Here is a 27,844-nt window from a genome sequence, read left to right as displayed (position 1 = left end):
CTGGCCCCGCCCTGCGTCTCCCTGGCCCCGCCCCTCCAGGGCGCGACCCCAGGCTGAGGACCCAGAGAGGCAGAGGGTTCCCAGCACGCCTGGGCGTGGCCGCCCTTGTGCCTATAGAACGCTGTAACTCTGTGCCTCCGACTCTCTCCTGCGATTTGGCGTCTGAGGGTTGGGTTTTAACGACGTTCCGCGGTCCCAAGTTGCGGTGCCCACAATTTCCGCCCCCCCCCCGACCCTCCAGCTTTGGGAGTGTCCCAGCCCCCCCAAAACTCCTGAGCGGTGCACGTCTTGCCAGTCACGTACATTTCCATTTCACGTAGCTTTGGCACTTCTTTCACAAAACTTGCATCAGCACCATTACCAATGTTTTAGTATTTAAATTCAATAATCCTGGAAATTAATGAGGAAGGCAGACTGTCAACCCAGGGTCACAATGGCCAGTTCCATGCCCACAGAAACCCCTGCTTTGGGGTGCAGCGAGGAAGGAAGCTTTAGGAAGCTATTCAGTGCCAACAGCTCCACTGTGCATGAAAAGGGGCCTCGCACTCACCCTGACAAGCTCAGGAGAAGCCTGCTCAGGAACTTGCAAACTCAGAGATGGAAGGTAACCACACAGCACGGTCTGTCTTTACCTTAACTGAGCCTGTCTGTTGTGTTTTTGCATCCAGGATGGCAAATGCAACGATTTCCCTTTTTTTCTGGACCCCTCAAAGGACTGGCAATGAATCAGAGCAGAGACGACAGATCCCCTCATTGTCACTGTCGAAGTGTTGTTGACTGTTAATTATCCTGTACCCACCCCCATAAAAGATGTGTCTATCATCTTTTTATTCAATCCCAGGGGTGTCCCCATCTCTCCCCCCCACCGCTTTGCTTTCTCTCGCCTTCCTAATCTATTACCCATGGATTTCACGTAACCCCCTATGTCTTTCCCTCAATTGTAATGTATAAAATAAGGTGCAGAATTCCCATTTTCCGGGGCATTTTCTAATGTTACAGATTTTGTTTCCAGGCAATTATTGTCAGTTTGGCTCAAATAAACTGATAAAAATTCTTACGGGTTTGGGTGTTCCTTGTGTTGACAACTGTAATACAGCACAGCTCAGAGAGCAAGGCTGTGAAGTGGCCCAGGGTTTTTTTTTTTTGGGGGGGGGGCTCTATTCACCTCTCTCCACCCCAGTGCTCCTCCAACCAGAGGAGCAGACTGCGGCTGTGGCCCCAGAGCTGACTTCTATAGAGAGAAGTCCCAACCCCCACCCCTGATTGGTCTGTTCGCGTGTAAATGAGGATTCCAAATCCTTGCACTTTGGTTTGTCCAAAATCCACTCTCCTGATTGGTCAAAATGGAGCTGATTGGTGCTAATAAGGATGTACTTGTACAGCTCAAATTGGATGGGGGGAAGCTTCAGTTCTATTTAAAAGGACAAGAGCCACTTTCTCAGGCCCTCTTTCCCAGAGCTGGCTGGACCCCACAAGGCAGGACTGACCCTAATTGTTTTATGAGACTTTATCCGCAGGACTAGAAAATTGTTGGAAGTGCCCTGAAGGTGCAGAGGCTCCAGGAACCCCTGACGCAGGACATACCAGACCCCTGCGACCACTGGCCCCTGCTGTCCGGGGCCTCTTCTATAAGGGTGCTGATCCCATTCCCGTGGGCTCCACCCTTGGGACCTGATCGTCTCCCAGAGGCTTCACCTCTGAATGTCATCATCACCTGGGGGAATCACACGTGAATTTGAGGGAAACAAACCTTCATTCCGCAGCCGGAGGGTCTTGGAAAGGGCGGCAGGAAGGAGGACCGCAGGTAGCTCGGCGGCTCGCATGCTCCCAGGCCTCTCAGCTCCGAGAGAGAGTACCCAGGGAGCCTCAGCAGCTGCAAAAGAGTGCCCATCGCTGAAAGGCTGCTCCCACCCCCAAGGTTTCTTTCTCACTTGTATCATAGGTCGAAGAGCCTCCTATTTAACCCTGTGTGCACAGCTCAGGGTGTCCAGCAGGTGGCGCTGCGACCCGCGTTTTCTTGGGTAAAGGACCCTGCCCTTGGCTCCGCAGGGGCCAATCTGATCTTGGTTTAAGGAGCTAAGTCAACAGATTTCTCTTCCTCCCTGCTGACATTTGGGGAACAGGGCACTCTGAGAGAAAAAGGGGGAAGCGGTATGACACTGGCGGACTTGAGGTTGGTTGCTTCAGAAGCAGAAGTGATGTGACTCATGCTGAGGATTTAAGAAATACAAGGGTAATGAAAGCTACTATTGATTACCCTTCCACTCATAAACCATTAGATCATGCTTCCAACTCCCATCGTCTTCAGCCCCCTCAGGAGTCATGGAGGGTGGTCTCCAGAATCCGACTCAGTTCCGTTTAACCAAGCTTAACTTGGCACTCACACCACGGGCGCCCGGGTCACCCGGGAAAAAAGAATTTCTCGGGGCACAGCGGCTGCTTTGGAGAGCTCTCCGGGATCCAGGCACAGAGACCGCACAGGGGACTGATGAGACGACCCCTGCGGAGCAGGGAGAAAGCAGAGATTGGGTGGGGAGGGCACAAGGGCAGGTGGCCTCCTGTGTCCTCGGCCCCTAGTGGCCTGTGACGTCCAGTAGCACCCCCCCAACATCCCCACGCAGGACCTCGGTGTGACCCGCGGGCCCGGTGTGGCACAGCAGCGCTATGGGCCCTGGTCGGCCAGCAGAACCCAAACTTGACACCATACACCCACATCCGCCCTTCCCCTCCCCGCCCGTACCCGCCGTCCTACCCGCTGCTTCCCCAAGTTTGACCGTTTTAGATTCCGCCCATACTTGGAGTCACTAAGCATTAGTCCACGGGCTCCCAGCTCCTGAACTCCACCTCCTGTCCTCCCGGTCTGTCCACGTTGTCGCGTGCGATGGGCTTCCACTGTGTGCATACACCACTTTTCCCTGATCTATCGGTCTGTCAATGGACATTTAGGTTTGCCTCAAACAATTAAATTAGGACTACTGTGTGGTCCGGCCACCTCTCTCCTGGGGGCTTGTTTACCCAAAGGAACTGGAATCCGGGCCTTGAAGAGATGGCAGTGTGCCCAGGCTCACCGCAGCGTCATTCACCATGGCTGAGGTGTGGGAAGAATCCAAAAGTGTATTTTAATGATGGCTTGGCATTTTTAAGCACAGACGTCACAAAGTCCTGCCTTCTTGGTACGTCAGAGAAAAACGTTAACTCCTTGTTCAAGAGAGAGAAGCTGTGATGCCTCATGTGTACACACAGTAGCATTTGAGAAAGCAAAAGCTTCAAAGTCGTGCAGGGCCCTGCCAAGTGGGAGCAAGCTTCGCAGAGTGTGTAGGGATGCAGTGGAGGGGCTAGGGAGGGCCGGCGGGGCCAGCCACAGCCCAGGAGGGGGCGCTGAGGCCCCGGCGCTCTTGGCCACACTATGCCCTCTGCCCAGATGGCTCGGACCAGGATGGGGCACATGGGCTACCAAGTTCACGTGCACGCATTCCTTTGTTATCACAATAACTGGAGTAAAAATGATTCATCTTTCATGTTAGGCTTTCGCATCTAGTGCACTGTCATAACCTGTGTGAACTTCCACACCATTGTAAGAATTTCAAACCGACCTTGTGGCTTTGCTACCAGTCAGGCTAATTGGGGTTTGTCATGTTCTACAAGGTGGCAGGTTGGCAGGACTCACCCGTCAGCGATCTGGGTCTAGATCACCTCTTTTTCCTGGGAGAATACCAATACTCGTTCCTCAATACCTTTAAAAATATCCAAATACCTAAGGTTTGTGTTGATTGATGAATTAAAAAAACTTGATGATGTTTAAGTCCACTCCCCATCTTGCACTGATTATTCAGAAAGGAACCAAATGCTGAATTAAATTAAAAGACTACACTAGTGGCAGGTTACTTCTGATTTAAAAGAAAGGATATAAAATATAACAAAATGATGTGTGCCACCACAGATTATGCCCACTACCAGTAACTCACAGTAGATTTCTGCCCCGGCAACCCCAGCTGATTTCGTATCTGCAGTTTCTGCATCTTCACCTCTGTCTAAACCAGTGTAGTTTATTCTAACGCACTTCCGGATGGTTACAAAGCAAGGGATCGGTTTCCCTTTTTTTGATAGACTCTCTAGTTACTTTCACCTTCTTACTTGAGAAGGGAAGTCTATATGTGAGGATTTTAAAAAATTCATCATTTGAATTTTAAATGGACTTTCATTGGCAGTTTGAAACTATTTTCCCAGCTCGTTTATCGTGTGAAAGAAAAAAGAAGAACACGCATCCTGTTTCAGAACGTGAACGACTTGCGAGTTCTTGGCTCAGCAAAGGGGAACTGAGACCGTCTGACGTTCCAGCGATTGTCATAGTCCCGTGCATCGGAGGTGACGGTGATTTGACCCAAAACTGGGGGACCAGGAGAAATGGGCGAAACCCACCACAGACATCTGTGGGCTGTGCACTCCCCCCACAGAATCTGCAAATACACACCGACACCCCCAGTGTCCCCTTGGAGCATGGCAGCGTAACCCGTGCCCAGGGAAATGTTCACTTACACGACGGAATTTCCTGTTCGCATTTGCATGTTTGGCACTTCAGTGACCCGAGTGAGATTTGCAAGCAGTGGTTGGCTTCTCTGCTTTGTTTTCAGTTAGTCTGAGTTAAATCACTGTGTCCCCTTCCCTGGGCCCATTTACTGTGACATCTTAGATCTAACTGTGAAACAAAGGCCATGTTGACAAATTCCAGGCATCAAATATGAGTTCAAGTTTTTTCTCTCCATATATGTATATATATATACACACACACTCATGCACATTTGAGACTGTTGTGGGGGGTGGATTTTTGTAAATAATTTATTGACATGTACACTCCTAGGCCTGTAAGTCCTGGAGGCTGATGGGGGCGGGGAGTAGGGGGGACAGGCTGACCCCCTTGCCTCCTGCAGCTTCCGGGGACCCCAGGCGATCCCCTGCATGCCTTTCCTGCCACGGCCTAAAGCTGTGCCACTCCAGTCTCTGCCTCTGTCTTCAGGTGGCCTGGTCCCTGCGTCCCCTCTTCGGCTCAATGGACTTAGGTCCATCCCTACTTCAGTAAGACCTCATCTTCTTTAATTACATCTGCAAATGAGGCTCTGCTCAGAGAATGCAGGTGGACAGAATTAGGAGTGACACTACTCGGCCCAGTGAGCACGCAGCGGGCATGCGCAGTGACCTGCAGCGGGCATGCGCAGAACCGCACACCTGCCTCCCCGTGCTCCAGGAGGCCGGTCCGGGAAACACCCAAAGACTCCCACCTGCTGCTGCTCACACCACTGTGGGAGCCACTCACTAATAACCACGGTCCAGAGCAGTTTAAGGCATTTACCGGTACTTTCACAAGGAAGAAGGGAAATAGAAAGAAGAAAATAGGGGGAAGTAGAGAGAAAGAAGGACCCAGTGGAGGAGGGACCCTGAGGCCGGGAGGGCCCAGCCAAGTCCACGGTCGTCGGCCTGGTTCTCAGAGCAACGCCGCGCCCCTGGCGGTGAGAGCAAGAATCGATGCACTGTGCCCATCAGCGGGTCCTGGAGCACCTGTGAAGATGAACAGCGCTGCAGGTGTTTTCCAGTGATTTTTCACTCAAATTGAACATCCTGTACAGAACATGTGTTCGGGAGGGCACCTACCACTCACCTGCTGAAAATGCGGACTGTCATCCGCACGCTAAAAATGTGATTAACGAATGTCCAAATAATGTCCAAAATGCTAGATTGTGTTCGTGGATTATAAGGTTTGACACCATGAAGGTGTCAGTTCTTTCCCACGTGACCTGCAGGTTTAATGCAGTTGCAAACAAGATCCCAGCAGGACTCCTTTGCAGATACAGACAATCTGACCAAACTCTTTAGGGAAAAACAAATGAATGAGAATCGTCAAGACAACTGCGAAAAAGAAGATTAAAGTTGAAGGAATCACATGTCCTGTTTTATTATTTGTTACAAAACAACAGTCTCGGAACAGTGTATACTGGCAAAGGAATGAGTGCATAGAAATGGAACAGGATAGAGTCTAGAAATCGACCCATGTAATATGCCAAGTGAGTTTTTGACAAAGGCAGAAAAGCAATTCAGAGGAAACCAGACTGTCTTCTTTGACAATGGGGTGAACACAATCGGATGTCCACATGCAGAAAGGGGATCCTCATCTTTAGTCTTTATTTAAAAATCAGCTCAAAGGGTGAAACCAGCTACCAGGAGAATGCAATGATGAGCTCCTCCCCAGGAGAAAGTGTCTACACCACACACCCAAAAAGGGACTTTTATTCAGAGCTCTCAACGTCAACAATAAGAAAATATTTTTTAAAAAATAGGCAAATGACTGGAACAGTCACTTCACTGAAGAGGATCTATGGAGGGCAAAGGAGCACAGAAAAGGTGTTCGACGTCATCAGATGTTAGAAAGTGCAGATTAAACCTCGGTGTGTCGTCCGTGAGCCTTAGGTGCCCCTTCGCACTGAAGTCATCTCAGATTGCCGAATCCGAGAAGTCAGGGAACGTGCTCCCTGGTAGGAAGGCCAGAGTAGCAGACTGCGTAAAACAGCGACTGCTCCGGAGGGCGCAGAGCAACCGGAGCCCTCGGCACTGCTGGTGGGGATGGGGAAGGGCACGGCCACTTTGGAAGACGGTTTGGCGGTTTCTAAGCTAAATAGTCCCATTCCTGGAGAAAAAAAAATGGTATATGTTCGCACAAACACCTGGGCGGGAGCATTCACAGCAGCCCTGCCCCCATCCCCCCAACTGGAAACAACTCCAATGTCTTCAGCAGGTGAATGTCGAAAACAACGCCGCATTCACAAACTGTGTGTCTCGATAACAGAAGTGATGCTGTGACAGCAACAGCTTGCGTGACTCTCAAAAGCATTACGTTCAGTGAAAGAAGCTGGTCTCAGGAATGTATGGTTCCACGTCTATGGCATTCTCAAGAGGGTGGAGCCCGGGAGAGGCATCTGTAGCGCTGGATTCCGCGATTCTCCTAAGGACTAAACTCAGTGAGGACCGGGGGGCGGGGCGGGGGAAAGCGTCCATGACAGGTCCGCATGAGGGGGTTTTGGTGACAGAACGGTCCTGCAGATATGGTTCTGTGAATCGGCACATGTAAAATTCATAGACCAGCACGTGTGCTCACACGGAAGCCGATTCCACCACATGCTAATAATTAAAAAGTGAAATTGTAGAAGCTAACATCAGTTGGAACACTGTGGGCGGTTGTCACGCACTTTAATCGACAGGCGTCAGTCAAAAGGCCCTCCTGAGAGTGGAGCTGCCCGACGCTCCCAATACCAGTTGCACTGCCTTCAGGTCACAGTTGAAATACCTGGTTCAGTTGCAGGAAAAACGAGCCGTGCAGGGACGGGACATAGAGGAGACACCTGACAAGGTGCTGGCTGGTACGACTTCCAAATCATATTGACGAGAGGTTAAAAAAATTAAAGACACAGGGTTGGAAGGATGAAAGTAAAACCATCAGTCCATGTGTGTTTGGGAAGCAGGGAGACTAGAAAACACACAGAAAACGGCCTCACCCCCACCCCAGTGCAGATGTTCTGGGCGGAGGCCGACCTGAGCCAAGAGAGAGAGAATTTGTGAGTGACCCCTGGAGCCCTAATGTTAAACAGGACTGGACACTGTCCGACCCAGAAGAGAGGCTGTTGTTTAGCGCCGGAAGCGACGAAGCTCCGAGAATGGCCAGAAATGTCAGGAGCCAGGAGTTCTGAAAATGAGACGTGTCATGGGGGAAAAGAGCACCCAGAATTTTCTGCTTCCCGATTGCGCTGCAACAAGACGGACTAGCTCATTTCGATGACGAGGTGCTCACCCTCTGATGGGACCGAAGCCACAGAGCCCTGGGGGAGGGCAGCCCGCTGCCAGCCCCCACCCCCATTCCCATAGTCACAGCCACACGCCTACTTCTGCCAGCGAGGCAGGAAGGGCAGGCAAGCTCCCCACGCAAAGTGAGCGAGGCAGGACCTGCCCTGCCCTTGCAGAATTCGCAGCCAGTGACGTCCAGGTGCACCCTGGGCTTGTGCACGGCCGAGCCACCTCTTCCCATTAAACGTGCAGCCTGTAAAAGGAAGGGGCCAAGTGCATTTGGCAGAAGGGTTGAGTGAATAAGGGAAGAAATGACAGAGTGAAAGAACTTGGCCGGGAGGCTGGAAAGGCAGCCCTGCAGCTGGAGGCAGCGGCGGGGGAAGTTGGAGAGGAGGATGCTTAGTGTGCAGGTCTGTGGCATGGAAGGCAACTTTCTAAATTTCTTGTTTTGGCTAGTTACTCGATTCCTCGTGCCGACTGGCATCGGCGGTGTGAGATTTTCTTCCTGAGTAGTCCTGCCCCTTGGCACAACAGGCAGAACGGGGCTGCCCGGGGTGCCCACTCGCGGAGGACTCTGTGGTCTGCACACGGGACAGAGCGGTGTCCAGCCTCAGAGATGGACGTGCTGACACGCCCTGCAACAGAGATGACCCTGGAGGACGAATGCTTGGTGACATGGACAGGGGGACTCGTGCTGTGTGATTCGCTTACGGGAGGCGCCTGCAGGAGCCAAACCCACAGAGACAGGGAGTGGAAGGGCGGCGGTCCTGGGGAAGGGGAGGCGGAGTTAGCGTTCGATGGGCGCAGCGCCTCGGGTTCCGGAGAGAAACCTTTCTGTAGGTGGGCGTGGCCATGGTTGCGCAACAACGTGAGTGTGAATGCCACTAAACCGTACACTTAAAACAGGTGAGATGGTGACTTTTCTGTGATATGTACTTTACCCCAATAAAAATGTTTTCACGTAGGGAGTCTTACAGCTTTGGGGCATGTATTTTGTTACTAAAAATGAGTATGACAAAGAAAAGAGGTGTGAGCAGCATCAATCTGATTAGGAGCCACGCTCACAGTTCACCCGTATCTCCTTTTCTCCCCCTCCGCTCGGCTTCAGGGCCAAAATTATCCAGGAAACGCACCAAAGTGCCTACCGATTTGGAAGTCGTCCCGGGTCCCCTCCCTGCCCTTCGTACTGTCCTGCTCAGTTCTGTGAAAGTCGTGCCCAGCCGCGGGGAGTGGAGAGGAGGCCCTAAGCTACGAGCCAGCCCCTGGTCTCTCTGCTGTGTGTGCAGCGGCGGGATCCGAGGGGGCACGGGGAGGGTGCGCTCTGGGTGGGGGGCAGTGCTGTGATTCTGTCGCCAGCCGCTCCTGGCCGGCTCCCGTTCCCTTGCCCTCTGTGCCTTTCCCGAGGGAGCACGTGGTCTGTACGGCAGCCTCGGGCAGCTCTCTCTGTGGGGTCGGAAGCTCCAGGCTGTTGCGAGTGGAGGAGCTGGCAGGACCCTCTTCCCTCGATGGGAGAACTGCCCAGGGCAGCAGGGTGACTCGAAATTCAGGAGGCAGGGGTCCCTGCTGGTGCCTCAGGAAGTGTCCACTGTAGTAGGGACCCGTTATGTAAAACCCGGACACCCAGGTCAGCTGTCCGGCCGGTGTCCAGGTGGTGGTGGGTGGGGAGAGGGAGACGGTCAGGTGGGACCCCAGGAGCGGCACTGGAGGGGATGAGGGGCCGCCAGGAAGGAAGGAGGACTCAGGGGCTCGTGGGACAGGCAGGGAGGGATGCCACCTGCGGAGGCAGATGGGTGGCTTGTGCAGGAGATGGCGGAAGTGACACCAGAGGGGAGCAAGTCACAGAGTCACCACGTGACCCTGCAGCTGCAGCACTTCCGTCTGCTTCCTGGTCCAAGAAAGTAGCTCAGAGCTCCAGAGAGGTGGGACCAGAGGTGGCCTTTGGGGACAGGAAAGGACAGTGACCCAGGGCCCCACACAGGAATTGCTAACAGTACCTACAGCAAGACCCTTGGTGCCCAAAGCACAAACAGAACGGGGCGCTGTTCCCAAACAGAGTCAGCATAGGAGTGGTGCCCACTCGAAAAATAAAAATCCAGTGTGGGGTGTGTGAGGGGCAGGCCTGGGGCTGGGCCCCGGCTTCCGGACCAGGAGGTCACTCAGTGGATTACGACGCTGTCGGTGGGTTGAAGGGCTCCCAGGGGTGGGCTGAGTGGGGGGGGGAAAGGCGCCTGCAGTCGGGACGAAGGAGACGCCCTGGGAGGGGCGGGGCTCAGGTGGCACAGCCTCTTCTGTGTGACGTCAACTCAGTCTCTCCACTCACCAGGCCTCGGCTACGTCCCCTGCATGTGGAGACCACAATTAATGGGATGAGGGGACACTGGCTCCTTCTCACGTGCTGACATCGAATAACCCTGGGTTGGGAGAACCTAATTCCAGGGCTATCAGCAGTTTTAGGACTTCTTTGGGCGAAGCGGCCGTACCCAAGGTACTGAGGCTCCTGGGACTTTATGGACCAGCTACGCTCACGGGAGAGCCCAGAGCCTTCTCCTTTCGCAGTTGGTGGAGAGGCCCCCACGGTCTGACCCGACGCCACGTTGAGGGAGCAGCTGGGGCCGTGGGCGGTTTCGGGCTCTCTTTACCGTGGAGCACTTGTCTGCAGATTTGCCAAAAAGGAAATAAATTGTGGAGTGTCACCCTTTCCTAAGGGCCCCTGCGTTTTCATGATGCATGCTTTTTCCCTGCAAGGGGTTTCCCTGGGGACAGCAAAGGCTCAGGAGGCGTCCTCCCCATTGCGCGCGAGAAGCTTGAGAGTGTCGTGTGCACGCCAGACAAAGAGGGCGCAGGGCAGAGGGACCTGGACCGACCTCCTGGGGGTGGCTGCTCCCATCTCTCCACGAGCACAGGGGGGACAACCCAACAGGCAGCTGCGTCTGGACCTGAAATGGAAATCCAAGCAGGGACGCCCACAAGGTTAGAAATTTCCTACAGTCGTCCTCCAGCTGGGGAAGGCCTGGAAACCCCAGAGGCTTGTGCACGAGAGCCAGCCCTGTAGGAACACGGTGATTCCTTTCGTGCAAAGATTTCTGGCCAAAACTGAACACTCAGAAGAGGCTGCAGCGAGGAGACAGGAAAGGAGGGCCCCTCCTACAACGAACCGTCTCCGTGGCCACACACATTCGGGTCGCTCCACCCAGCTCGTTGCCGCTGTCACTGGTGCTGTGAAGACGCCCTGATGCCCAGCTCTGCCTGGGGCCTTTGAGGATGCTTAATTCTCCTAAATCAGGGCCCACCGCTGACGGAGCTTCACACACGGACGACTGGGGCAGTACCCGCAAAGTTGCAGAGGGAGCCAGGCTGCGTCTACTTGTGTGTTTGTGTGTGTGTGTGTTTGAACCACTCTACACTCCTGTCTGCTGTGCTCTTGGTTTTAAAGCCCGGGCCTGTGGTGGCAAAGGGCACCCAGCAGCGCCTGCACCCAGACGCCCACCTGGGCTGGCCCCAGACTAGGAAACAACTTCCTGCTCTCCAAGCCGCACTCCCCTTTATAAATAGAGCTGATCTCGCGTGAGACAGGAGCCAGGTGAGCACCTGGATGACGTGGAACCTGAGTGACGGGGTGGCCGACCTTTCTGAGGTGTGCTGTGTGTTTCAGGGGAGACGGGGTTTTTTCGTTGTTTTGTTTGAGTGGGGCGGCAAGTTTGGCGCTCCCTCGTTTTCTCCAGGCTTACCCTCCCTCGGCCCTCAGCCCCATAATGGAGAGGGAGTCAGAAACACGCCTCCCTCCCGAAGGTGGCCCCCCCTTTCCTGCCCTGCCATGGTCCTGCAAGTGCTGCAGCCGCAGCTGGGTGGGCCACCGAGACCCCTGCATGAAAGCTAAGCCGGAGTGCAACTCTGGCTCCCCACGACTTTTGCAAATGGTGGGTGGTGCTGACACACTTCTGAAACTCTCCCGGCCCTTGGCAGATCACACCCATCAGTGATGGCAGTGTGTCTGTGACAGGTCACAACCTGATCTCACTCCTGGGGTGGGCGGCTCCAACCTCGAGACAGGAGTTATGCTGTCAAACCAAGAAGCAGGTGAGGGGCTTCTCCGCCGTCTCCCTACTAACAGCTGGAGTGCAAAAGGTCGTGTCCTTCTCTGTGACTAGATAAGGACATTCCCCCAGTCGCCCTGCTGGGTGCTGAGAACATTGTGTGAGCTCATGTGTGGAACATGTTAGGTACATACAAGCACAGGTGTGTTTGCTGATGTCCGAGTCTTTGTAGGAAGAAAAATAGTCTTACGAGCTCAAAGTGTGCAGAGACGTGGCAGAAGCAAGCGCCAAGAAACCTATTTATCTGGTAGAATCAGGGTCAGAAAACTACGGAATTGTACATTTCTTCCAGTAATGGCCCGTAAGCAAAACATTCATATTCTCTTCTCAGAGACAAGTTCAACTGTCGATACAGGAGTTCAGAACCTAGAGGATCTGTTCAAACGTATATTCGTCACCCTGTGATGTGTCTGCCTTGTTCAATTTAGCCTCAGGAAATCAGAGAGAAATATTTATGGATTAAAAGAAAAAGTCTCAAGAAAGACCCTGCAGGGTGCTCACAGCTCTCTGATCTTCTGGAGGAAGGGCCGACTACCTCTTTCCCTCATTTCTTCAAGCAGGTGTTGAAGGGCGTCCTTGGGATGGGACAGCAGAAAGGATGCTGGGATCGGAAGGTAAAGTCAGACGGAGTCTGGACGGACGGGAGCAATTGGAGACAAACACAGTTGGGGCTGCGTGCTCAATTACAGCAAGCAAGCCCCAACCACGGGGTATGGTACGAGTGCCGAGCTCTGTCCTGGTGGGGGCCTGAGACCTGGGCATGGGGCGTGCGTCCGGGGCTCAGACACAGGGTGCCCTTGTCTGCTCACAGGACATCTGCCCACATTTCCATCTCTTTCCAAACCAAGGGAAGCCGCCTTGGGAATTGCTGTGTGAACTTAGCCTGGCGGGAGGGATGGTGGCGCTCTGCCATTTCCAATAGCGTGACTTCAGTTTTTGACATCTGGGTCAAGGTATAGCTCCTGGATTTCATGGGATTTTTAGAGTCAAAGCCAATTAAAATCAACCTGTATAAAAGCCAGCCGGGGCCCCTCTCCTGGCTCTGCCCCTACCTGCAGCCCGCCCTGCAGCCCCTCCCGGGCCCCACCAGCTGCTATCGGCTCCAGGGAGATGAGACCCAACCCCCTCCTCCTTGTTCATGAAGCCAAAGTTTGGGGTTGGGTGTTAACATAATGACTTATTTGCTTACCTTTTTGCTGCTCTAGGGAAGTATCTTTAGTCCCATCTGGCCTACAGAACACCTCTGTCTGAACCCCCCTAAGCCCCCTTTGGACAGGTCATTTAAAAGGCTTCCTCCAGGGGTGCCTCCCACCCCACCCCCAGGCAAAGGGCTGGGTGGGCTGAGCTCTGGGGGGCTTCGTGCCGAGAGCGCGCATCCCAAGCAGCAGGAAGGTGGCCCGCGCAGGCTGCCTTCCCCGGTCTGCTTCCGGCTCTAGAGCGCACTGGGACTTCGGTGCTAAACCACACCGAATCCTCGAAGGATCTCTTCACTGGGGCTCCCAGGGTCTCTTCTTCCATATATTTTCCTTTGTAAAAGGCCAAAAGTAGTGTGATTATTCACACATTAAAAATTTACAAAAGTAAGGCTTACCTTCCAAGTCCTAACTTTGATTTCAAGTGCTGCTTTCCCCTGTGAGTTGTATTCTTAGGTTTGAAACCACGTGATAACACTTCTTCATCTCATCCTCCTTCCTGCTCCTGCCCCTCCACCCCTGACAATTTTGGGGGAAGGGGGTGGAACACCTTTACGCTATCAAGTCAGGGTTTGAAAACAGTGCCCTGAGATGCCCACAACTATTTAGAAATGAGATGACCACGTTGGTACAGCCCACCCAGGAAAATATTCCCGGGGGGAGCCTGGGGTTGGGGCTGGGTGTGCCCTGGGTGTGGGAGCCTGGGCATATGGGAAGGGACAGGCGTTCGTTACTGCTGTTGACTGAGTGCTCCCCAAATCCCAAGTGCCTGTGGCATTAGGGTCACCTGCGGTATGCCCAGAGTGCTCCTTAGGGTGACGTTTCACAGTTCCTGGAGACCTCTGCCACAGAGTCACACGGCAGGACAGACAAGGTGGGGAAGCTGGTGCCCTGGAAGAATGACAGCCTGCTTCCTCGGGGCCAGAGAAATTCCAGTGGTCCCCACACTCAAGACCAGATATGTGACACTCAGGTCCAGTGCAAGCAGGGGTGTGGGGACCCCACCCCCCTGCTGGTACCTGAGAGGCCCAGAGTAAGATGCCGGTGGAGCCCTGGGGTGGCGCGTTCAGAGCCCCTGGGCTGCCTCAGCCCCGCCACCCCACCCACCGGGGCTCTTTCTCTGGGAGACCCTCTTTCAGAGAGGGAGGGAGGAGCAGCTTGCTGGCCTGGGGAAGGGATGGCTGTCAAGAACCAGCTCTGCCCTTGGAGCTGCCTGCCTGCCTTACCAGAGGGCCACGACGGAGCACTGATGCTTGCTCCTGAGACGATGTTACAAAGAGACCTAAACGCAGATTTAGACACATTTAGGGAGCGCTTCCTCCTCACCAGGAGGAAACAGCCGTTTAAAGAGCCCTTCACTTTTTGCCCCTGCAAAGGACGCCCTGGAGTTTCGGGCAGCCTGGGCTGGAGTGGGAGGGGGGCCCTGGATTCAGGAGGATGCCTGGGGTGGGAAAGACGGGTGGCAGTGACCACAATGTCCCAGACCATCCTGTCTGGGGACCCCCAACTCCACTCACGCTGGCAGGAGGTCTCACCTGGGGCTCCTCCCAAGCCAGGTGATGCAGAGGAGGAAGGGATGTAGCAGAGGCAAATGGGGGAGGGGGCATACAGCAGCCAGGGGTCTACATTTGGAACATTAAAAGCAGCCCAGAGGAGGTGGGGATGAGGGGTGTCTTGAGTCTTGTCTGAATCGAAGATGTGTTGATGGAGGAGCCAGGAGCTAGACCAGGGAGTTTGCATCTATGCGGATTCTGTTTAAGAGAGGAGCTGGCCTTGGGGGAAAAGGTGAAAAAAAAGTGGAAAGGGTGCCCGGGTGCAGCGGCGAAGCAGGGCGTCCAGGGTGCGCCAACCAGGAGTGGCCAGCGCACACTCGCTTTCCCGGGTGCCCCGGCAGACGCCCCCACCCACCGCAGGACTCACCGAGCAGGGTATCCAGCCGCGGCCTCCCCTCCCCTTGCGTGGCCTCTCCCCCGCGCCCCCTCCCCCGCTGAGCCCGCGGCAGTGCAGCCACGACACCGGCTCAGGGCACAGGCGGCTGAGTGGGTGGCGGGCGGGACGGCCATGGCGCGGGCTGCAGGCGCGCGGGGCTGCGGGAGGCGCTGGCGGTGCGGGCGGGGCGCGCTGGTGGCCTGTGCCGCCTGGACCGCGGGCTGGGTGTTGGCCGCTGCGCTGCTGCTCCGCGCGCACCCGGGCGCCCTCTCGGAGCGCTGCACGGACGAGAAGAGCCGGCGCATCCTGGCCGCACTGGTAGGTCCCGCTGCCGCCCTGCCCTGCGGCGCGCACCCGGGCGATGGGGGTGGGGGCCCCGTGCGTGGAATGCCGGACGCGCGCATCCCTGTCCCCGGGACCGGCACTATGCCCGGGGAGTCCTCTGGGGGCGCGGGGGTGTCTCTCCCCCGTTGCCAAAACTGGCCCTTTGTCCCAAGAGTCTTCCTGCCCGACTGCTCTCCCACCATCTCTGAGCCGCGCTGCTGAAGAAAGTTTGTGGGTTGGCGCAGAGTCTTCCGACAGTCTCCCGGTGGCCGCACCCCGGGCGGGCCCGCCGGGTTGGGGCGCTTGGCCAGGATGCGGGCCAGGAAGCCTCTCGGGGCCCCATTCTCTCCTTCAGGCTCCGGTCTGCGATTCCACGCCCAGCCCGATGCACAACTGCCAGGGTCCTGTCCGCTGGACCCCAGGCAGAGCGCGCGCCTCCCCGGAGCCCTGAGGACCCTGGTCCGGGAGTAGGGACCGCAGTCTCGGTTCCTCCACGGGAGGGCCCGGCCGGACCGCCGCTCAGCTGGGCCGGGAGGAAGAAACGCCGCACTGGGTCCCAGAGTCTGGTCAGCTGCTTCCCCGCGTTGGCCGCTCCTCAATCTCAGTTTGGTTCGGAAGATTATGCGCATTTGGGAGACTTGCGCAAAGGTGGACGTTGGGGAAAGGAAAGCCAGGAAAGTCAGAGAGAGCGGCTGCTGCTGTTGCGGGGATTTTCAAAGAGTTTATTCACTTCCCTGAACAGCGGGTGTCTATGCGTGTGGTGTGAAAAGTGATCTATTTTCTAAGAAATCTTCAAGAAACGCCTGGGATGTTTTTGGTCCAATTGCTTACATATTGTAGGTTATCAAAATGGGATAGCATAAAGGTTTTCAAGTAAATGATTGTTTTTTTTTTAATTTAAAAAATGTGATGGGAAAAATTTACGTAATAATGAGTGAAAGGTACAAGCTAAAACAAATCATATTTCCTAATTGAGTCTGACATAATGAACTGATCCCAACGCAAGTGAGACACTTGTCACGGACCTTCCGTCCTACCTACCACCTACCGTCCACCCCCCACCCATACACTGAAGCTCAGTCAAGTTTTCTTCAAGTTAGGTGAGCCTGTTGATTTTCTCAGTAACCATCTAAAAAATTCCTTTCAACTGATGGACTATTTACAGTGAACAAAGATTCCTAGCTTGGGCAGGATGGAATACTTCTCTTTACAAAAATAATATAACAATCTTGCAGAAATCAAAAAAATGGATTTCATTTTTCATTTACTTACCTTTGGTTGAATGGGGAGAGGCCAAATGGAAATAAAATTAGCCTCATATAATTTAAGTAATTGCACCTCATAACTTTCCCAGCATTTCAGCTGGTGAATGTAAACCAATTCTGATCAGAGGTTCCACCAATGTATCTCCAATGGCAGCCAGATGGGGTTGTTTCAAGACTGACAAAAAGCCAAACAGATTGGCCCTACTTCTGGAGGCCTCTCTCTCTCCTGTTGCCAAAAGAATGGTTTGGGATACCAAGTCTGTCTTCCTCAAGTTCATTGCCGTTGTCTCAGTGAACTGACTTTTTGGGGTGCGCTGTCTGGGCGCCTTGTTGGAGGCCGTGGTCCCTCGCACGTGCTCAGGACCTGGCTGTCTCCCCCTCTTCCCACCTCATCCCTTTCTCCTTCCTCCCTGCCCCCCTCCTGACGCGCTGAGGTGAGCCCCACGCAGCACCCTGGCCCCCTGTTCCCCAGGACTCCCCGCACTAGCACGAGGTCTGAATTTGCCCCCAGGCTGCAGACCCGGATTTCTGGGCCCTGGCCGCATGCAGAAGCTGGCACGGTGGCCTCCCGGGCTCAGGCTGAATCGAGCTTCTGTCTCTGGTCTCCCAAGCACTTTCAGTTCACTCTGCCTGGCTTTTATCCTCAATAATGAAGCTGCTGTGAGTCTTCTGAACGGCCTCCAGACTCTCATTAGCTTTCCCTCTGGGTACCAGAGCTGCGCTGAGCCGCAGGGAGCCCGCCACCCCCTAACCCCACCCTCACTTGCTCAAAGACAGCAGAGCTGTGGGCAAGGCCCAGCATGTTCAGAGCACACTACCTGCTCTCCACCTCCCCCCCCCCCGCCATGCACAGGGGCATCCCCAGCCTGCTGGGGGCCTCGCCAGAGCAGAGGAGGTGGGCTTGGGGCTCGCATGAGGCCTAGAGGACTGGGAGCTAGGCCTTCTGCGAGCCCCAAGCCCACCCACCTCCTGAGGGAGCCCATGGACTTGTTCCAGAGAGTTGAGCCCTGGGTCTGAGGGCTTTGGATTTTTCTCATCGGACTGCGATGCTCTCTTCCCTGCATCCTTTCAGCACACCCAGTAGCCCAGACGTCCCCGTGTCCTCTTTGTCCTTGCTGTGGCGTTTCTTCTGCCCAGCCGTTCCGGAGAGCAGGGCCCGTAGGCTCCGGCTGTCGGGCCGGCCGAGGAGCCGCCTCTGTTCTGCGGCCGGGCCCCCCACGCAGAGGCAGGGCCGAGGTGCTCGGCTGCCTTGCTAGGCAGGCACCGCACTCAGCCGCTTCCCACGTGTCCTTTCGTTTACTCGCCTCATCAACCCTGGGGAGGCGTGTGCATCGACCGCCCCATTTCACAGATGCAGAAACCGAGCCCTCACTCACACAGCGTGTGGGGAGCCAGGGTGAACCCTGCGCTGTCTGGTGGTACTCACCCCAGAGAGCAAGTGGCTCCTTCGATGACGAGAACCATCAGGAACAGCGGGGTACACTTCACCCTCCTCCGCACATCACTGTCAAAGCATCTCAAGAGATTCCCAAGGGCCCTGTTATCCAGAGGCCGAATCCTCGTTCGGCTGGTGCGGCTCCATGTGATTGCATGTGGTTATCTGCATTCCGGGTTCCTCCGAGTCGGCACCGGCTTATCTGTCTTTGCTGTGACGGGGACCTCTGGTCCCAGAGGGACTACGGCACTCAGGGCACATACCCAGAAAGGCATGAGAGCAGAGGACGGCTCCACTCTCCCATTTGCTTTGGCTGTGTTTGTAATGTCCAAGGGCCAGGGGGGTCCAACCGCGGCCCAGGATGGCTGTGGACATGGCCCGACACAAAGTCATAAATTTACCTAAAATGTGATGAGATTATTTCATGATGATGTGTCACCATGTATGTAATGTGTGGCCCAAGACAACTCTTCTTCTTCCAGTATGGCCCAGAGACACCAAGAGGTTGGACACCCCTGAAAGCCATCTGTCCAGGGTCCCCCCGGGGGACGGGCCACTTGCTCCATGACTCTGCACTGCACAGGGTTGCTGCTGGGCAAGCAACCCCATCGTGTGACAGGACGGGTTCTAACCATGTGAGGACTCACACTCCTCAACAACAAAAGCAAACACACGGAAGAAAACTCAGACCTTGGGTGTGACCTCTGAGACTCTTGTCCTCCGGTGCCCAGACTGGAGTGGATGGGTTTTGTTTTCACCCGAGGAGCGCGATACAGGGCGAAGAGGCTCTGAGCGGCAACCACCGAGGACGCTCCCGGAGAGCTGGGCGTGTGGACAGCGAGCATTGGCCGGTGCGCCCACAGCCTGCGGGGAGCAGGAACGTACCCGGAGTCCAAGTGATTGGAAAAGGCCGCCTGAGTCCCACGAGCCCCCTTTACACCTGGGGATGTTACGGGCACACGCATTTGGGCACAGAAACGTGTGTGTCTCCCAACAGGCACTTAGGACCACCTCACAGTCAGAGGAAGCTGACTTTAACAATGGAATTCAAGTCCGTAAAACCACTTTTTTGTTGTTAAAAATAGCTCCTTTTCAATAAGGCCTGCTGCTAACATAATTTCACAAATGTCTCTAACATGACAATAATTATTAATTAGTTTGCAACCTCATGACTTATGCTTTGGCTTTGTTCACACGCTGGCTGAAGCGCTTCTCTGTGTGTAGTGGGGACAGACACCAGGAGACCCCGAGGCTCTCACACTGGGGACCGGGACAGCCGGGGCCGACCGAACTCACACTCGTTTGTGTCCTGCATGCGTAAGAGGTGTAGGAACCGAAATGCCAACAATCCTCCACCCCAAAGAGTGACGACAAAGAACAGCTGTGCAGTAACTGCACTGTGGGTGCTCAGCTCTAACGCAAGCAGTCTCCTCTGATGAAGGAGGTCTCGGAGCCCCAAAAGTCGATCACAGACCTCAGAGCTCGCCTGGGCGCCTCGCTCTACCTGCTGTCCTTTCTGAGGCCTGACACCTCGTCCCCGATGCCTTAACGAGCTGATCTTCAGAAAACAGCCAACTTGAATGTTCCCCTCCAAAGTCAATAGGTTGTGTGCCAAGTTCAAAGAGTAGACCATTGTTCGAAATATCTTGCAACTCCTGTTGGGAATTGCCTTCCAAATTTGCAGGGGCAAGTCTTGTATAGGTTTCAGTTTGACTTGGGTTTGATTTCAGTCCAGCTTTGCAGGGAGGCCGTGCTACGGCCCGAAGGAGGGGCGGGGGTGAGCGAGTGACTCGGTGAGAGCCTGGGGCAGAGGAGCACCCCCACCGGCCGGTGGCCCTGACCGCTGCCCGGCAGGAAGCAGTCGTACCGGGCAGAGACGTAGGAAACGCACTTTTGATCGAACTTCCTGGTCCGTCACTCACAGGCCTGTGGTCTGACCTTGCTCTCCACCCTCTGAAGTGGCCTGGTTCTTCGACTGCCCCTCCTGGCTCTGCAACTCCGGCCATCGCACAGGCCAAGTTCGTTGCGACGGAGCTGCCCTCGACCCCGTTGTCCATGAGGCAGACTTGCGATTTGTCTTTTAAAACTGAGCTTGGATGCATCTGTCCCGGACCAAGCCTCCCTGGCCTTCTGCTTCTGATTGCCCAGGGCTGGTCAAAAAACTAGCCTTCTCTGAGATGACCAGTCCTCTGCACCCGTGACCTTGGCTGACCTTCACAGGTCTCCCTTTGAAAACAAGCCTCACACCTGGTGGGGGGCAGAGCCCGAGGGCAAACCCAGTCTTCCGCACATCGCAGCTGGCCAAGCTCCTGCCTGGCCCATGTCATACCCCACTGTCATTTATGAGGTTCAAAGGCAGCCACCTCTGTTCTGTGATCTCTGGGGCCCAGTCCCTGTAGTTGGGGTGCAGCTCTGCTCGTGTAGAGCTGGGCGTGTTCATCGGAAGGTGGCCAGGCGTGGCTGGGACAGGTGAGCCCTGCCTGTGGCCATTCCTCCAGTGGGTCTGTTGTCAGGGCCTGGCTGGACTGTCTTCTTAGGGACAGCATCAGTGTGGTGAGGGGGGTCACTGGTCTCCCCATGTGGCACCTGTCAGAAGGGCCCCCAAAGATGAGGAGAAATGCCCTCTCTGAGGGCTCCTGGGTGCCTTCCTCCCCAGCATCGGGAACCAAACACCTTCCCTGTGGATCCCTGACCCAGAAACCACAGCTGAGCCCACGTGGCTCCCCCCTTCTGACGTGCGTCCCTGGTGACGTCCTCTCTCTGGTCCTATGGACACCAGCAGCCGCGAGGCCTGTTCCAACTCCCCTTTCCTGCAGCCAGTTCTCTGAGCCCTGGGACCCTCCCGGAGCCTCCGTGTTCTGCCAGCATAAGGGCCAGGACTGTGGCCTCGGGCCCCGCCCCCCGAGATCTGACCTCGTGGCCCTCGAATGGGCTCACGAGCCCTCGGCAGCCCCGCCAGCTGGCCATGCCCTCTCACCAATAGGTGAGAAAACCGAAACCCAGGTGGCGAACCGCCTTCCCGGCATCAGCAGCTGGACAGATGGAGACCTCCTGCTCCCTCTGGGTGTTGATTCCGAGGCCCTGGCCCTGCGCACTCGCCGGGTTTCCATGGCTGCTGGACGCATCCTGAGTGCAGGGAGCAGCCCGGGCTCTTTGCCTGCCCCCATCTCCACTGTGTTGTGATCCTGTCCACTATTTCCTCCTTCCAGTGCCGAGACTACCGGGGCGGGGCGCTGGCAGGCGACCTCTGCGAGGACCTGTGTGTGGCGGGGAAGCTGCGGTACCAGCGCTGCCTCTACTACGACGGGGGCAAGAAGGTGCTGCAGGCGGACTGGCGTGGCCGCCCCATCATCCTCAAGTCCAAGGAGGAAGCCTTCTCCAGCTTCCAGCCGCCCGGCCTGCTGGGGTCCCCGGCCGAGGATGAGGGTCCGGCCTTGCAGGAGGCAGAACTGCTCCTGCTGGTGGCCGGGGAAGTCAGGAGCGCCCTGGGCCTGCAGCTGTCTGAGAGCAGCCTGGGGCCTCTGTGGCCAGGCCGCCGAGGCCCGCGGTGGCGGGGCCAGCTGGCCAGCCTGTGGTCCCTGGTGCAGCAGGAGGAGTTTGTCCTGCTCAGCGTGCTGCAGGGGCTCAGCCCACACGCCCTGCCCGTGCTGGGCTCCTGCGGCCACTTCTACGCTGTGGAGTACCTGGCAGCTGGCGGCGCCCACCACGGGGCCCTCTTCCCCCTGCACGGGGCCTCCCGGGGCCAGGCCCAGGCAGTCGGGGACATGGCACTCAGCTTCCTGGACCTGGTGAGGCAGTTCGACCATGGCTTCTCCCACCGCCTCCACCTCTGTGATGTGAAGCCCGAGAACTTCGCCATCAGGAGGGACCTCACGGTGAGTGCCCCTCGAGGCACGAGGGGGACTTTGTGGTCCAGTGGGGGGTCGAAAATGAGAGAATTTCTGAAATCCTGGGAAACACAGCAACACGATGCAGCCTTCTAGCCCACCCTGCCCGAGCTGCATTCATGAGAACTGAAAGGGCTCCTGCACCCTCACCCCACCCTGGGAAGGGGGACTGTGGTGACAGGCGGGGACAGCAGGGGCCTGGGCTGTGACCCGGCAGGACAGGTCCTCCCTGAGGCCTGTTCTGGTTTTTGCTACAAAGCCTGTCCTTGCTGAGAGCAGAAAGCAGTCCTTGGGGACCATGGGGAGGATGGCTTCTGGGGGCTTTGGGACAATGGCCCAGTTGGGGACACTGTCTTCAGACTGCGCAGGCCCCGTGACAACATGCAGTGTTTTCTGGCACTTCCTGGAGGTTCGCGTGAGCTTCTCTTCCTTGGGCGAGTCTCTGGAGGGACACCTAAACTTTGGGTGCCTTCCACAAGGGACAGACACGCCCAGTGGAGATGCGGGCCCCGCAGCGCTCGGTGCGGGGCAGGTGGGCCCCTCTCCGGGTCCCTCTGGGTCCCTCTCCGGCGTCCGAGGAGATGAGCAACTAAGGACGAGGAGCAGCGGCAGCAGGGGCTGCAGTGCCATCAGAAGGTCCCTCACCCCCAGCTGGGCCAAACCCAGGTGTCACAATAAGCGGCTGTCTTCCGCCCCAGGTGTCATTGCCTGGGGTCATCTCTGACACTGCAGGCCCTTGCAGGTGAAGGGCCAGGCCAGCTGGACTCCGGCCCCTCGGTGGGCTGGTCACTGAGGGGCCGGCTCACAACGGATGCTGCTCTTCACCGGGTGAGAACGTGGGGGACATACAGAGGTACTGTGACAGCCAGCCATGGCCCCACGGCAGGTGACGCAGGGATGTCCCCTTAAAGAAACAGTCTGAAGTCGTGTGAACCTGCCGTCCTGTCAAGTCCTGTCAAGAACGTTGCAGCATCTTGTCCAAACTGCTTTGTCCTGATGGCCTGTCCCTGGTGGTCCCCAAGGGGCTGATAAGCTGGGGGGTTTTCTTGAGGTTCCAGAGGGTTCTGGTGAGTTCCAGGAGGAGACCCAGGCAGACGACCTGGGAAGGGCAGGGAACCCTGGGCTCGTTAGCTTCTTTCCCGGAGCCGAGGTCCTGGCCGAGGCTGCCTGACCGACTGAGAGGGGACATCCTGTGCCAGACTCGAGGGGCCGCTGCTCTCCTCAGGGAAGTCCTGGGGACGCAGCCACTCTGAGGGCCCGGGAGAGGCGGGGTGGAGGGTTCACCCAGCGAGGGGCCAGTTCTCCCGGCATCAGATGCCCCACATTGGTCCAGGTGTCGGGGAAAGATGGCAGTGCAGGGGCCCGAGAGTCTGTCTGGGCTGGGTTTCCGGGAAAAGCTCCGGAGAGGAGGCGCTCCTGGGTCCGCCCGGCCGTGGTCCCCCTCAGGTGGGCCTGTCAGCATCTCCAGCAGAGCAGGTGCTGGACATCAGTTCGATGAATCGCTGTGTGGACGGACTGTTCCAGAAGCCCTCGGGCCCTGGCCCTGCCCGAGCGGGGGTGAGGGTGGGGTGCAAGCACAAGATTCCGCTGTGCTCACCCCCATTAGTGAGCTTCCTTCCAGGGCTGAGGCTCAAGGAGTTACCTTCACCTACAGTTTTACAACTTCTAAGTAAAAAGCAGCCCTTTCTGCACCAACAGAGAACCTGTTAGAAAAGCAGGTTCTCCGACTTTGCCCAAGGCCTCCAGAGTCAGAAACAAGGGTGGGATGTGGCGATGCACGTCTGGGAAGCAAGCCTCCAGGTGTTTCTGGCGCACCCCGGCTACGGGACGCAGGCGGGGCCTCTCCCAGGCCAGGTTGCCGTCTCCCGGGGGCAGGAGCAGGCGGAAGGAGCTGACAACTCAAAGCCGTTCACTCTCCGCAGGTCCCAATGTCCAGGTGTTGATGGTTTACCCCACACGCAAGCACAAAACGCCACTGCGTATGCCAGCAAGGGCTCCTTTCAAGCTGGCGACATGTCTCCTACCCTAGGGCCACACTTTCCAGGGGACATCCTTTCCAGGCCAGGATGAAGCCTTCAGGTGGCGTGGGTTGGGTCTGCCCACTGGGGAAGAGTTAGGACTGAGATGCAATTTAAGGTGCAGTTTACGAAGCCTCCTGCAGCTTCTCTGATCTGTTTTGTTGCCGTTCCTATTTTAGGTGCTTACCGTTCTGTACACAGTAGCTGTAACCCCGCCTCTGCCTTACGGAAAAATTAAAAAATAAATTTGGCTGTCCTGGGCGATGGGAAGGGAGCCAACAGAAGTGGTGGGGAGAGAAACTGCAAGGAGCCGAGGGTCCATCTGGGGGGCCCAAGGGCAGCTGGGGGCGTTGCCAGAAATTGTAGGAAAAAGAGAAGGGTCTTGCAGCTCCAATCATACACGGGAGAGCCAAAGAGCTCATTAGCATAACCTGGTCTTTTTTCAGTCTGTTAGCCAGTGCAAATAATGAAGTGAGCTATTTCTTTTGGCTAAATAATGAGACAGGAAAAACTGATTAAAATGATAATTTCTGTTTGCTGTGCCTGAATTAGTAATTGGGCAAAGCTCTTAACAAGTAAAAGCCTCCCTGTTTTGTTTTTCATTATTCTCTCTACATTTTGAAATAAATTATCTTCCCTCCTCCGTTTTACTGATTATTCCCCGAGAAACTTTCTTGCCTTTCGGCATCAGTCCTGAGTGAGACACCAAATCAGGGAACCCTTTCTTGGCGAGGCCGCGGAGCGGAGAAGGGAGGGGCGCGTTTCAGCGTTGACCTGAGAAGGCCTGTGCCCTGCCACCGACTGCCTCCAATCCATTGCGTCTTTTAATAGCTTTTTGATACCTTGAAGCTACGAACTGCTTGATTTGGGCCATCTCCAGGTTTCCTCAGGTTGGAGTTCATCTTTTTTCTTTTTTTAAATTCAGGCGATGAAGGGAAATCTGCATAATTTAGATATTATTCTTGTGGTTTTGACGCCTCTTGGTTCGAAGCCAAGAAGATAGAGCTGGAATTCAGGGGGTCGAGGTTCTCACGCTGAGGCAGGGATGCAGGGTCTGATGCGGCGTCAGGCTCCACATGCACCAGGCTGATGTCAAGGACGTCAGGGCTGCCATCTCCCCCCACGTGTCCCTCCAACCTGTCGGAGTCAAGGCAGTTGACCCTGGTGACAGAGACGCCGCCAGCAGGCGACTTAGATACCATCTGCCTCCTCCTCACCACTGCACCCGCCACCCTGCCTCTTGAATGTGGTTCCCTTCTGTTGCTTCAGTTCGTGTGGGTGGAGGACCTGATCTTCCGGCCCCCTGACCCTTGGGGGTCAGCCACCAAAGCCGGGAGGGAGGCAGTTCGTTCTGAAGACATTTCGGGGGTGCTCCGTGGAGAGCTGAGAAATGCCGGGAGGTGACAACGGACATTCCTGGAACAGGGTTCCAAGTCCTCGGCTTCCCCTGGTGACAGCCAAGGCCTTCCTTACAGCACAGTGTCACTGTCATCTGCCAGGGGAGTAAAGCCTCGTCTCCCCGATGGCCAGGCTCGGCCACCGGCTGCAGAGCCCTGGGAGCCCGCACGCCCGGGACCCCGGCTCGTGGGCAGGGGCAGAGCTCCCCGCAGCCTCCCCTCACTTACCTGTGCTGTTTGGTTACAGGTGGTGGCCATCGATGTGGACATGGCCTTTTTTGAGCCTAAAATGAGGGAGATTCTCGAGCAGAACTGCACGGGAGACACAGACTGCAGCTTCTTCGACTGTTTTTCCAGGTGCGACCTGCGCGTCAACAGGTGTGGCGCCCAGCGCGCCAACAGCAACCTGCAGGTGAGTGGCGGGGGCCGCTGCTGGGCGCCGGCCTTTGCTGGCTACTTCCCATGGCCACTGTCACCCACGCGAGCTCTGTCCTTGTGATGTGCCACCTGAGCTTCCCCACCTGCCCTGAGGCCAGAAGTGGCGTTTTCTACCTGACACACGGTGGCCTTGCCCCAGATGCAAGGTTTATCTGGGGGTCTGAGTCCCAGGTCATCTGCAGGACCCCCGACCCCAGAAGGCCCTTGGGGGAGGGATGGGAGCCCAGGTGAGGTCACTAAGGTCCGCCTTCTGGCTCGGGGCTCTCAGGGGGACTCCCTGCCCCGAGTTAACGACCCCCTGCCCTGCCCCAGGTGGTCTGTGACAAGATATTCCGACACTGGTTCTCCTCGACAATCAGGAGCTCCGCCGTCTCCGCCCGGCTTCAGTGGCAGCTGCGCGAGGCAGTGCAGGAGTGTGCAGACGCCAGCAGCCCACAGACAGCCGCTCCCACCATGTTGTGGAAGCTTCGGCGCCTTTTCCGGGCCGCGCTGCGGGAACTGCGGGAGGTGGAGGAGTAGCCACCGCTGGGCTGTCAAATGCCCGCTCAGGAGAGGTGGCGTCTGCCTGGTTCCAAAGAGGAGACATTTTCACTGTGCAAATGACCGTGGCCCTCCACGCAGGAGCCCGCCTCACGCTGTTCCCGTCGCACATCCGCAGTGGGCACCTGTGCCTCCTCCTCTCCGCTCCGACGTCCACCTCGCCCCCCTCGGATGGAGAGGCCATCCTGGCCTCCACCCGTCCCCCTTTTGAACAGGACACACAGGAGGTGGGCACAGAGGGTTTTGCTGGGAGGGCCCTTCGTTCTGAGCAGCGCAGTCCCAGCACGCAATTGCTCTGAAGAAGGCGCCTGTACTCAGAACAGACGTTTCCAGCTCCTCCCGCTGCAGATGCTTGCTGTGTAAAAATAGTGCACCTGAGTGCTACAGAGGTGTGTGTGCACATGTGTGGGCGCGAGGGCACACATTCATGCATGTACACACGTGTGAGCACACATGCCCGAGTGGGTGTAAGCTGGTGTGTGTGTGGAGGGTGAGCAGGTGAGTGTGTGAGGGTGAGTGTGACGTGTGTGAGCTGTGAGACAGGGGCGTCTTCGGGGACGGCTGGCCTGGCTGGCAGAGCAGAGCTACCGTCCCCCGGGCATCTGACGCAGCAGGAGCAGCAGCCGGTTGTTGTCAGGACGTGTGCGCCGGTGTGTCGGTGGAGTGCGTGTGAGGACGGCCCACACGGGTGCTGGTTGGGGGCCCGACGACTCTGGGCTGGGTTCGAGGGGGCGCCGGGCCCCTCAGCGCAGTCTGTCTTGCTGGGGAGCAGCGTTTGCAGGCCTCGGGGGTTTGTCCCAAAGAACATAAAGCAGAGGGACCCGGCCCGGCCTGGGTTACAGACAGGGCCAGGGCCAAGGCCAAGTCCTGCCCATCAGCGAAACGGTGGCCCAGCCACAGGCTCACATCACCTGTCACACGTCGGCAGCTGTGATTTCTGGGGTGTTCCCCACAAAGCTCTTCCAGAAGAGACAAACATGAGGGAAGCCACACTCTGGTCGCTCCCCTGGCCAGGCCGGGGACCCGCGGGAGCCAGCCGGGCGTCCCCTTAGAAGGACTCATCCTACTCCAGTCCCGGGAGACTCAACAGGCACAACTGGTCACACTGAGAAAGACGCTGAGGGAGCTGGGAAAATTCTCGGTGGCTTACGGATGGGAGAAGACAAATCAATCTGAAGTTTTAAAAACCCCGCGGTGACCAATCCCAGGCTATTTCTCTGCTCCTCGCCCACCTGTTTCGGGTCCAGTCACGGGGACAGCCTGCTTCCGGTGCTCGCACGCAGCCCCCGGCCGCCCCTCAGGCCCCCCTGGGCCGTGCCACGTGGGGCAGAGAACGGCCCCGCAGCTCTGATTCTAAATTCCGAGGCTCCCGAGAGCAGTCGGAGGCCTGAGTCACCTGCTGGGCGCCTGGTCCGCCACCACGGCAGGCACCTGAGGCCTCAGGTGATGGAAGGTCCGAAAGGCTCCCCTCTCGTCCTGAACACGGACAACTGGGAA

General features: G+C 56.6%; 1 protein-coding gene and 1 long non-coding RNA gene across 3 annotated transcripts; one reads left to right on the top strand and one right to left on the bottom strand.

Moving 5' to 3' along the window:
- Positions 1-5,922: 5,922 nt before the first annotated feature.
- LOC128627267 (uncharacterized) lies at positions 5,923-14,795 on the bottom strand. Of its 2 annotated transcripts, XR_008391421.1 has the most exons (5): positions 13,902-14,795; positions 10,692-13,447; positions 10,308-10,480; positions 7,334-10,166; positions 5,923-6,676 (listed from the first exon to the last, which is right to left on the bottom strand). It is a non-coding gene; the product is annotated as an uncharacterized LOC128627267 (long non-coding RNA). The 2 variants fall into 2 exon arrangements; XR_008391420.1 differs by having other exon boundaries at positions 10,692-14,795.
- A 23-nt stretch (positions 14,796-14,818) lies between these two features.
- DIPK1C (divergent protein kinase domain 1C) lies at positions 14,819-26,623 on the top strand. The gene is made up of 4 exons (XM_037145646.2): positions 14,819-15,361; positions 21,277-21,942; positions 25,617-25,781; positions 26,120-26,623. The coding sequence occupies exons 1-4, from the start codon at positions 14,819-14,821 to the stop codon at positions 26,324-26,326; spliced, it is 1,581 nt and encodes a 526-aa protein (XP_037001541.2). The 3' UTR covers positions 26,327-26,623.
- The last annotated feature ends 1,221 nt before the right edge of the window (positions 26,624-27,844 follow it).

The sequence above is a fragment of the Artibeus jamaicensis genome, unplaced genomic scaffold, assembly GCF_021234435.1.
Source record: "Artibeus jamaicensis isolate MK-2021 breed Jamaican fruit bat unplaced genomic scaffold, CSHL_Jam_final contig_354, whole genome shotgun sequence".
Taxonomy (NCBI): domain Eukaryota; kingdom Metazoa; phylum Chordata; class Mammalia; order Chiroptera; family Phyllostomidae; genus Artibeus; species Artibeus jamaicensis.
The sequence above is the reverse complement of the archived record's forward strand: the minus strand, read 5'-3'. Positions and strand labels throughout refer to the sequence as shown.